At 43.8% G+C, this 11,836-nt stretch overlaps 1 protein-coding gene across 2 annotated transcripts; it reads right to left on the bottom strand.

Moving 5' to 3' along the window:
* Positions 1–1,222: 1,222 nt before the first annotated feature.
* RBM47 (RNA binding motif protein 47) lies at positions 1,223–7,600 on the bottom strand (the record flags this gene model as incomplete). 2 transcript variants are annotated; one of them, XM_082281255.1, is made up of 4 exons in its annotated part: positions 1,223–1,471; positions 1,841–2,043; positions 4,763–4,969; positions 6,457–7,600. In XM_082281255.1, 4 exons carry the CDS (start codon positions 7,583–7,585, stop codon positions 1,223–1,225), a joined length of 1,788 nt encoding a protein of 595 aa, XP_082137381.1. The 2 variants fall into 2 exon arrangements, with proteins under 2 accessions (XP_082137381.1, XP_082137382.1); XM_082281256.1 differs by lacking the exon at positions 4,763–4,969 and having other exon boundaries at positions 6,457–7,585.
* Between the last annotated feature and the right edge of the window lie 4,236 nt (positions 7,601–11,836).

Genomic DNA, 11,836 nt, shown 5'->3' with positions numbered 1-11,836 from the left:
TTAAAAGATATTTACAAGCTCTATGTCTTAAAATCATTGGGTCTAATCACTCCCACCCCTGATGTGCATGTACAACTCCAGTTGTGGAGAAGGGGAATTAAGAGTGGAAGGGAGGCTGGGAGGGAGGCTAGCCCTGTTTCACTAATTCCAGTATCACTACCACCCCTAGTACCTTTGAAATTTCTCATGGAACATGATGGAGCAATGGGGAAGTAATGCTGCACATCCTCTCAGCGAGAGTGTGGCTACTCTTGCTGACAGCAGCATACATTCTCAGTCACTACAACACATACTTCAAAGAATAAAATGAAGAGCATTGAAAAAAAGCCTTGGCTTTATACTGGATGAAGATCTAAGTCAAGACACCTCGCGTGAAATATCAGCTACTAGTTTCTGCATGTGCTCCAACTACAAGTAGCTTCAATAAATAGAAAATCCAGTTGCTAAGAAAAACTTGGAGCCTTTCTTTTGCTAAAAACAAGCCTGCAAATCACACTGTGAAGAGGTATGTGTAAGGAGGCTTTTTTTTCTTTTATCTTTTTTCCAAACAGGCAATATTAGTTACTTGTGATTTCAAATAAGAATGAGCAGATTGTATTAATGCCAGCACAAAAATGCAGAGGTCTTGCACATTTTTCAAATTGCACTTTCCAGTATATTTTTAAATAAGATACTTGTTGTTTTCTTCTTAAAAAACAAAACAAAACAAAACAAAAAACTAAGGTATGTATTCTTTAAATATTGAATATACTCTTCAAAATATATTGTTAAAACTTTCCCTAGCTGCTCAGGTGTGCTTTTTAATATATAGCTGATATATTATTAAAGGCACTACAAAATAGACATCTCTGGAGTGCAGAAATTACTAAAAAATAACCTTCATAACTCAAATATATTGAAAATATAACTGCTAAAAAAAAAAGACCCTATGCAACCCCACTACAATGCATATAAATGCACATCAGTGGTGGGCTGGATGCACCGAGGTCCTTTGGAAATGTATGAATACAGGCATGTTAAATTTTTAAAAATAGCCTAAAAAAGTTAGTGAAAACTTCAAGCATAGAAAATATTTCAAACGTGTTTTTCTATGACGTTCTTCACTTTCTGCATTGTTTAACCAAGCCCAAACGTTTACTCTTTTGCAGACAGTTCTTTCTTCATAAATAGTAAAGTGTTCCTTCAGTGTGTGTTTCTGCACCACCCTCCTCTGCCGACAGTTTCAGTACGTCTGGTAGACGTCATGGATGGGCACCTGGATGGTGGCAGCGGGGAATGCTGGGGGGATGTAGCCAGCGTATCCTCCGTAGGCAGCAGCAGCAGCAGCGGCAGCATTCTTCTGTAGCGTGGCTATTGTTGCTGTGGCTGCAGCAGGCGCCGCAAAGGGCACATAACTTGTCCCATAAATCCCGGCGGCAGGGATCCGCTGCACATTGGGAGCCATGGTGTACACCGGCGTGATGGGGCGACCCTGGAAGGAAAGGGTTCAGACCTCAAAAAAAGTACTTACTTTGCCCTGAATGGCAAACCCCCCAGAAGGGAAGGAGATAATGGGAGGGTAGGCAGTACATGCCCTGTTGATTGAGAGTTATGCTGTCATGGGAGGCTGTTCCTTCCCTCACAGTTTGGGTCCCCTGTAGTGGGGAAAGCAGCGGCCCAATGTGCAGATGTCTAAGACAGGTCAGATGAACTTCAGGGCTCTTGGGCGCTGTGACATCCTCAAGAGCATCTCCTGAATGGAAGCAGGACAAGAGTCTAGGGTTTCCCCCCACTGGCTATGCATAGCAGGATGCATGGGAAGCTGGAAGTATGGGAAGCAGAATTTCTGTGCTGAACTCACCTGGAAGGGAGGAGGTGTTGAGACAGCTGGTATTACAGCTGCGGCTGCAGCTGCTGCGGCAGCTGCTGCACTAGCTGGGTCCTGCTGCACAGCTATGGGGTTGATGATGTGCTCAACTGTGTGGATTTTGCCATCTTCCATCATCTTGGCTGGTGGTGCGGCCTGAAACATGGAGTACTGGGCACCAATGGCAGGGATGGCCACTAGGAGAGACCAGACACATCAGATACATCAGAAGAGCTTTTCCAGGACCTCATGTCAAAGAGCTCTCCATCCCAGCTGTGCCAACTGTCCAGCAGCAATCCTGTGCTGCTCTTACCAGGTGAGGTAGCCTTCTGTGCAGGCAGGGGACCTGGGGCACCTCTGCCCTCCCCATGTGTGGGAGCACCATGGCTGATGCACAGTGACAGGCCTGGTGCCGGCTGTTTGGTCTAGCATTTTCCCCCATGCTCCTGCCATGAGTGTCCTAGGGCCAGAGTCCTCCTGGCTACTGGGAGCTGCAACCCAGATTTACACAACCCTTTCTGACCACTGCTGTCCTTCCCACCACCTGAGAGTGTGGCCTGAGCACAAGGGGTAAGAGCGTGCAATGTCCCAGTGAGGTCCCCGCTCCAGCTGTTGACATCAAGGAATATGGTGCTGCCATAGGAAGAGCTGCTCCAGGACAGAAAGTTGTGGGTTGTACTGCAGAAGTTACAGGCAGCAGCTGGTCCACTTTACATGCCATCCTTTGGCCAACCCTGTGAAATATCAGCTCATTTACCAGCATTTCCCAGGACTGGCTTGGCTAAATATGTTTTATCCCATCTGTCTGCTTCAGGACCAATCTACTTAATGACATTAAAAAAAAAAAAACTTCTCTTTAGGAAATTCTTGCTCATGCCAAAATTGGACAACATGATACAATTAGAGCCATGGTCTTTCAGACAAAGGGAGAACACTCTGGTCAGAATAATAGTGTTCAGGTAGTGAGTTTATACATGGTCCAGAATGGAGCTTCATGGCTTGCTCAGGGAAGAAACATTCTTTGCTGAACATTCCCAATAATCACAATAATTGCATGTGGCCCCCTCCAATGTGCACTTGTAGCCCAGAAAAACTAACTGTATTCTGGACTGTATCAAAAGCAGTGTGGCCAGCAACCTGAGGGAGGTGATTTTGCCCCTCTACTCTGCTCCAGTTCTACTTTTACACCAAGTCCACCAGGTCAGCTCAAACCAGTTTTATCTCTGGTTTAAATATCCTGGATAATTTCTCAGCAAGGCAAAGAGCTTATATGCTCCATTATGCAATAACTTCTGGCAGAAAAACAGTAGCAGGTATCCTGGGTGTTGGGGTGACCTCTCAGGAGTATTCCAACTATTTGCAAAGAAATGAGCTTTAACGTTGATCTAAAAAGTAGGCAGGCTATTTTGCAGTCAGTACATTTCTACTCCTCTGTTCTGGTACTGTGCTTTCGAAGTCATACCCTCTTCATGACAGAGGTAAGTCTTGCGTGTGGTACCTTTTATTAGATCAGCTGATCTGACTGGAGAAAACAGACCAGGTACTTCTGTGCTCAGAGGCTGTGCTGGAACCATATGATAGGGAAAGGTCTGATAAAAAAAATCTGAACCTCAGCATGCTTCAAGTATAGAAACACTTAGACTTGAGCTTCAAGCTTTTGTTTAGCAGTCGAATGAAATACAGATACCACTAATAAGCATGCATTTCCAAGCTCACTTTTCAAGCATCCTTTAGTAATACCTGGAATCCCTGAAGTATCTTTGCAAATACGCATAGTGGTAACATTTTCTGGTGGTGAGTGGGTAGTTTTCTCAGGAAGTCTGATCTTCCTTTGGAAATAACTCTAATCTTAATGGCCTTCCTTTGTCTCTAGACTTCTGACATTGTCTTATGCAGCTGTTATGAAGAACTCTTCACAGCCTTCATTAGATGCAAGCTGTAATTTTCACTGACATGAATGGAACATGTTTTGGGAAGCCACTGTAGCTCTATTATTAAACAATGCTTAGATCCTGCAGTTACAGTTTATGTGGAAAGAGAAACGGAGAGAAGACATGAGGACTTCTGCAAGAGGGCTTGTCTCCATCACCTTCAAGGACCTTCTTCCTCAGGCTACTTTTTCAAATAAAAAATCTTTCCAAACAGGATCTTGAGGAATGGCAGAGCTTCAGCTTTCATCTTGTTCACTTGGGAATGGCAAGGGCTGGGTAGTCAGCTGAGGAAGTGTCGGAAGGAGGCAATCCCTTCCCCAGCCCTTGGACTGGCTCATCAGAGCCCGGCAGAGATGAGAGCACTCCTGTAGGCACTGCACTGCTGCAAGATGGACCCCGAGGGCCTCCTGCATTTCTCCTTCCCCATGCCACTGATGGAGATGGAGAAGCTTGCCTCAGCAAGGGACTTTCCTGCAATGGGAAAGCCCCAAATCATTTTCTCAGCCTTGTACCACTGGAGAAATACGAACGAAATGGGAGGGCTCCAGCCCGGCTGGAAATCTAAGATAGGAATCTCCCAGGGTGAAATTAGCATTGAAGACATTAAAAGAGAGAAAGATTGCTCTTAGTCACCATATTCTAGTGCACATGGCTAGAAGGAGAGCAAAGTCTGCTTCCTCCTCAGGAAATGCAGAAGGGGACAGGAGTGCGCATTGCTTTGGTCCTTTTTTCCTTTGGCCTGAAGAGTTCCCAGATATTCGTATCCCCCCACACACACTGTGTGCCTCTTGTGTGAAGAGAGCCTGGCCAGGGTCAGGAGGCACCCCGCACAAGGGAGCACTGAGCCCCAACCTTGGGGCCGCCCCCACTGCTGCAGTCACAGTCACAGACTGGCCCTGGAGGGCTGCTCACATGCTTGAGACAGGGCTTGGAGTGGGGGCTTGCCCACCACCCCTGCTTTCCTCCCCTCCTTACACATACTAACCTGCACCAGGCTTAATGGCCACTGGATTGACTGCAGGTAACTCCAAGTTGGGAACCAGTTCATATCCTTTCTCTTGCTGTTTTCCTTTGCCTTCATGGTACCTGCTGTAGATCCCACGGCCAGCGGAGTATCCCCCCAGGTAGGAACCCCTGGGACCCGGGGCTCTGTTGCCAGCTGCACCTCGCCCTCTGCCTCGTATGCTGCCTGCTTATGATAACAACACAGAAGATGGTGAATAATGGAGAGTGACAGCCCCGTGGGGAGCACGAGTGACCCCAGGCTGAGATACAGAGGCTTGATCTTAGAAATGTGGCTGCTGAAGTCAGCAGGATTGAGTCTTAGCGACCCCACTTAGGAAAACAGAAGTGCCTAAGAAGCATCCCATAAGCCTATGCTTATTTAGCTTTTGATGTTTGTGAGCATATATTAATTGCTCACTTATATTGAAGCAACTCTTGTGGCAAATGTTATGGGTTCAATGCAGTCAGTAGAGAGAGAGGGGATCCTCAGGGTGATTTCTGTGCATTCGGAACAGCTTCTGCTTTCAGCTGTCCTCCAGAGGAGACCCAACTTGTCAACTGGCTGCAATGGGACCCTGCCAAGATGGCACAGCATCATACCTGGCCTTTACCCAACTTTGTCCCACCACTGCATATATTTTTATTAATGTTTAATTGTTTTCTCTGTTATTTTATTAGTAAGGTGCATATAACCCATTTCCAAAAATACTGCTTTTATTCATCTTAGTGACTCCACATGTGTTATGACAGTGCTTTAAACACAGCAGTATTAATGTGCTCTATGATGGTCTAATTGACTATTTAGACTGTTACTCAACTCCATCATAGTTCATTGCAAGTACAAATCTGAAAATTGAGAAGAAGCTGAAATTCTTGAACAACTAGGGTTAAAAATACTTCTTGGTTTATGTGAATGTTTAAGAATATATTCATGCTAAATTGCTTCTTCTATGGAAATACACATCAAATTTCAGGAAACTGTAATTCCTGTAAGTACAGGATAATTATAATTATAATACCAGTTATAGCTGTTAGGGTCTTTTGATGAATAAGTGATTTTTGGTTAATTTTTATGACTGTAACTGATAACTAATTAAGGTATACATAATAAAAGAATTATTTTTCACTCGTGATTCCTTCTGCTCGTAGTTCTCAAATGACTTTACAAAGGACAGCATTACTGTCATTTTAATGCAGAGGGTAAATGACACCTAGAGAGCTCCTAAGGCTTTCCCTAACCTCCCTCCCTTTGTATAACTAGGTCACCATACTCACGCCTCTAGAGCACTCTGTCATAGGATCAAGCTCTTTGAAAGGAGACATCAGAAGATGGAATCCTTAGATTTGCTCAGACTTAGTACAACACTCATAAAATCCAGATCCCTCTCTTCCCCATCCCATGCTTGGTCTGTTAGCTCATTCTTTACCATATATTTGATACCTTTCCCATGCTAGCCTGTACATTACTAATTATTTATGGATAAATACACTTTGTGTACTCATAAACTGTAGTCATAAACTAAAGTAAGACCAAACAGAAGTATGACAAAAAGACCTATAAAAGAGTATTACGAAAAAATTGCATGCTAGTAGCTGTCCTTTGGCTGAGGCAGGCCTCTTGCATCAGCCTAAGGTCAAACCTGCCCATCACATCCCCTAAATGTGCTTACTAACCTTTCACAAAGTAATCTCTGTTGGGGCCGATCAAGGCATTGTATGGATATCCATAGTATGCTAGTGTGTATGGATCACAAGAGTAAACATAGTTGGGTTGCTGAGTTACTTCAGAGGTTGCTGCAGCCCCTCCTTTTGCTGCTTTCTGGTAGCGAGTGTACTGCTCCTTGTCTACCGGCTTGGCCAAAGTAACCTCCAGGCATGAGCCTTCTAGTTCAACACCATTAAGGTTGTTCATGGCATGAATGGCATCTTCCCTGGTTGTAAAGTGCACAAAGGCATAATCACGTATTTTTTTCACTCTCTCTACACAGCCAGGGTTAAACTGACCAAACACCTTTTTAATGGTGTCCTCTGTGGTCTCAATCATTAAATTCCTCACATATAGGATTTTAACAGTCTCCATGACATCTTCATCCACATCTATCTCTGGTTCTGCCCAGTCAACAGCAATTTGATGTCCCCACAGCTGGATCCTTCCTGGCATGAGTTTTCTCCTGGCCATGGCTGCTGCTCGATGGCTCTCATACTCCACAAAGGCAAAACCTCTGTTCTTCATTTTGTCTGCAGCGCTAGCATACACGATGACATCCAGCACACCTTCTGTCACCTTGGCAATCTCTTCCAGGATCTCCTCTCTCTTCTTCATCTTGGGAATGCCTCCGATGAAGAGCCGGCAGTTATCCACACTGCAGCACACACCCAGCAGCCTGCCGGGGCGGATTTCATAGTTGTTCAGCTCCCTGACAGCACGCTTCGCCTCATGCTTCTGTGTGTACATCACGAAGGCGTAGCCCCGGTTCTTCCCATCAAAGTCCATCATCAGGCGCATTTCGTAGATGCGGCCGACAGACTCGAACACGGGAACGAGCTCATCTTCATAGACATCACGGGGGATTTTGCCCACAAAGACTTCGCAGCCACGAGGAGGGTGTAGGCCCTCCCAGCCGGGAGGAGGGCCTCCATACTTGCGTTGCCCGTTCTCCTGGATCATACTATATCCAGTGCGGGCCATGAGGGCCAGCAGAGCTGCCTCGTTGGGTGCACCAGCAACACCTTCAGGGACTTTTGTGGTGGCCACATTAGTGGAATCATTGCTCATCCTTGCAGTGGAATCCTCAGCGGTCATGGCGTCAAACTCATTCACAGCGTGATAAAACCTGGGCAAATGAAGAGGGAGGACACTCGTTAAAAACTATTAGCTACCATCAGAATTTCACCTCTCTCTTTCATTTTCCTGGAGTTGTTCTGCAAGTTTGTTTTTCAAACTGGGACTAAGGCTGCAGAAGAACAGAGGAACAAGCCACACCAGCCTGAAGAGTGATACTGCAGGGACAGTGCATTCTGGACATAGGCACAGCTCCTCTTTGAGGGAATGGTTGAGGATCACCTGCCCACACATCCAAGGCATCAAGAGCTGCTGTCACAGGACACCAAAGTCACATGAATGGATGCCACCACCAAGTACCTCAAAATCTCAAGACCTTTGAGAGCCTTGTCTCCTCTTTGAAATGGTAGGAAGGAAATCACACAGAATTGGGAGAGAGAGGGAAGCCAGTGGTACCCAGAGCCTTCCCCTCCCTCTCAGCCACTCGTCTGTTAATCCATTTACTCCTGAACAGCACAAGCACCAGGTGCCATATTCAATGGTGAAAGGTGGCAAATGCATGAGAAGCACCAGACACTGTTTCCATTTGATAACAGCCTTTTGCTCCTCTAGACCTCCACAGTAACTGTCAAGTAGGAAATAATAAATACACTTTAGCATCGGGGGTGGGGGGCAATTCTTGTTCTCTTGTGCAAAGAGTGATCTGATAAGCTTCTGAGCTGCCTGCTGCTCGTGTTACAATGTCTAACATGCTTGTCTCTTCCATTATTACAGCAGGATTTGACAAAAGCTGTAGAGAATCACTCCTTTATGAGAGGCAACTCGCTTTAGACCAAGCGGACAGCACAGCACTGCAAAGCCAGCAAGAGGAAGGCAAATCTCAGAAACCTCATTCTGCATTTGAACACAGGCAGAGAGCAGGAAATGCAGACATACAGGAAATGACGATGCTAATAACCAAAACTGCAAGACGGTGGGCTTTCTTTCTGAGCACAATTAAATAAGACACCTTGGGACGCTGAGACTAGTTAGCTCACTGAATTTTAAAGCTGCAAAGGTCCAGCAGACAATTTAATACAAGTGACTGTATATGACACGGACCATTATATTTTATTGTTACTTGCACACTAGGTCCTATAGCATTTATCTGAGTAAATTGTGTCTTGGCTTTAAGGAAATCAGAGAGCTGCAGACCCCACCACTTCCCTGTATGGCTTGTTTGCTAACCACGCCATCATACAAGCAAGTGTGCAGTATTTTTTATGAGAATTTGTCTGGCTTTTGCTTCCAGATAGGATTACTTGTTAAGCCTTTCTCTGATAGACTAAAGAGTCTTTCAAGACCTCTGCTTATGTCTTGTAATGATATTTAAGTCATTTAATCAAGACACTACTCTGTCTTTTGAATAAAACTTGCAGGCTGAGCTCACAATTAGTCATTTTTTCACCTAAAATTCTTGTTTGTTGGTCTTTGTCCAGTTCTCCAGATCTTCAGCCTTTTCCACCTTTGCTATATACAGGGATGAAGATCATCCCTCCTTCTTCTCCCCATGTCTCTGTATTGCCAAAGCCTGTTTCTTCACATCTTCTCACTAGCAAATCACATGGAGTTGGGTGTTTTTTTTTCAATTCTAACCTCAAATCCTTTATAGAAGCACCACTTGCTGTGGTTATGTCCCATGTAGCAGGCATGACTTACTATTTTACTCCTTAATGATACAACCTTGCATTCAGCCCTATCCCAACTGCCTTTGAGTAGATCCCACCTATTGAATGTTAACACAATTGGCTCCTCCGTATTGTGTTTTACACCTCCATCAGTCTTTCCTTCACTGATTTATTTGTCATGATTTGCATTCATCACCAGTCTGTTGATGGAACTGTCAAAATACACTGACCCTTGTAGGACACTCTGCAAACCACCGTAAGAAATGCTCCTAATATCTGAGTTTGACACGGTTATTTAAAACCAAAAAAAAAAAAAAAAAAAAAAAAAAAGAACGAAGCTTCAGACAGATTTATTTATTCTATGTAGTTGTCTTATTCAGTGAGACACAGGTTTCTCTCTGTCCCACGAGGACTCAGACATACACCCTTCATTTGAATGATTTGGCCATTGCATTGGTTACCATGTAGGAAGATCTTTCACTAGTACAGCAAGCCCAAGCCCATAAAAATATAAGGACAAATTTTAAGCACCAAAGTCTGATTTGTATGGTTCACAAAATCCATTTAAATCCTAGTAACCTCAGCACCTCAGATTTTTTTCAGTAAAGGTCCTGAGCTGCCCAGAATTGTGCTGGTCTATACCCAGAGATGCCTCTGCACTAGCCAGGGCAAACACCACTGTGCTTGGTTCATCTCCTAAATGCATTTGGGATTGGGAAACCAGACCTCTGAGCTTTGTGGTGGGACCTGATCCTGCATGTGTTTTTGGGCCATGAGTGTTGCATGCTGATGCTTCTGAGCCATTTTAATTTAAAAATATGGAGAGCAGAGGAGAAGATAAAGAAAGTGGAGGGCAGTAATAGTGATGCTGATGCTCAGGTAATACTCCAGTAAAATAATTCCTTTGAAGCCAGGTCTGTCATGGATAGCTTCTTGTTTTAAAATGCTGTTGATACACGTTTCTCTCAGATTCAAATGCTACCCTTTAACAGTCAGACATTTTAATTTTATTCCTGGGAATTATTTGAAATAATTAAGAAAATTAAGGCAGAGTAAAACAGCTTCACTTTTTGCTTCACAATTTGCTCCTAAAAGTGTAACTTCACCTTTCTTGGAATAAAAGCAAAGCTTGTTATACAAACACTTTGGTGGGAAATAATCATTACATTTACATGGGCCACCTGTTGGCAAGTGAAGTACTTATCACCCCAAGTTAGGCTAAATTTAAAAATTAGCAATTCCATTCTAACCACCAGTTTTAGGTCAACTTACAAAGTAAGTCTCTATATCTCTGTTATCTGCAGGGCTCTGTGTCTGGGGCTATAGTCTGGAAAGCTACAGATGATCACTGGGATTGTGGAGTAAGGGGAGACGAAACAGAATCTCCCCTGACCCCCAGAAACCAACTGGTAATTCAGTGACCATGCAGGAGATTGCAAATTCTCCAGTACTTTGCGTTGAATCAGCAGGATGATTTCTTGTATCGGAAGTTATACATGAAGCTGCTTCTAAGTGCTGCTGGCCATCTTTGCTGCAGGCACTCCATACATCATTTGTAATAATGCATAATTAAAAATTCCTTGTGAACCTAAAATGCATTTATCCCTATGTAATTTATTGGGAATCAAGATTCACGATCAAATGTGGTTTGGGTTTTTTTCCCTGTGCAGCTACCCAGAGCTGGGTTTCATAAGTAGGTACTACCTAAGAAAGTTATAGAGCGCATGTAGTCCTAATTGTTGTAACTAAATACATGCTTAACAACTTAGTCATTGCTACGTTATACAATCAACATTTTACATAGTTCAGATATCATTTACCTTGATGAGAAAATGCACAAGCTGTCTGGTCTGAGAACTCTTCTCTCCTGCTGTTACTGCCTTACAAAATGGGCTACCAACAAAACCTAACCCTTTTCAGACTGAAATGCAATCCCTCTCAAGAAAACAGTTTTCGAAAATACCAGTTTCCAAAGTGTTCAAACCTACTTGTGCATTTTTTAAGTCAACAGTAAACTGTTCATGAAAACTTACTACCATGTGTTGCGGGTGAACACAAGGCATGGGCTAGTACTACGGGTCTAGTGGCCTTAATAAAGCCAAGCTGATTTCCAACCATCCAATATGTGAGATTAATGCTAGAAAAGGCAAAAATTTAATCTCCATTAAAATGCAGTGTCTTGTGAAATATAAGTGCTTGGTTTCTAGACTCTGAGGAGGAAGGTACACCTGATCTTGATAACATGGATTCATAAAAGAGAGAGACAAAAATATTTCTAACAAGAAAGGTTGTGTTTTGGAGACAACTAAGTTTTAAACTACTCATTACCAGGACTGAAGCAAGTCCTTGGCTTCTTCTCAGAAAAAGGTAAATCCTGCTTGAGTGTTCAACACCATGTTAGATGAATGGTAACATCTGCCAGCCTACAGGAGCAACGCTTATGAGCCCCTCAGTTCAGCATCTCTGCTCCAAGGACTCTTCCTTGCGCAGGTGAACTCTAAGACACATACATTTTGCTGAAACCATTCAAATTTCATTTCACTTTGCTTACAAAACTCCTCTGCTGCCAATAGGAAGGGTGTAAATTGTTCTTGCCCTAAACATT

This window comes from Coloeus monedula, assembly GCF_965178545.1.
Source record: "Coloeus monedula genome assembly, chromosome: 5".
NCBI lineage: Eukaryota > Metazoa > Chordata > Aves > Passeriformes > Corvidae > Coloeus > Coloeus monedula.
This window is presented reverse-complemented; position numbering and strand designations above follow the sequence as displayed.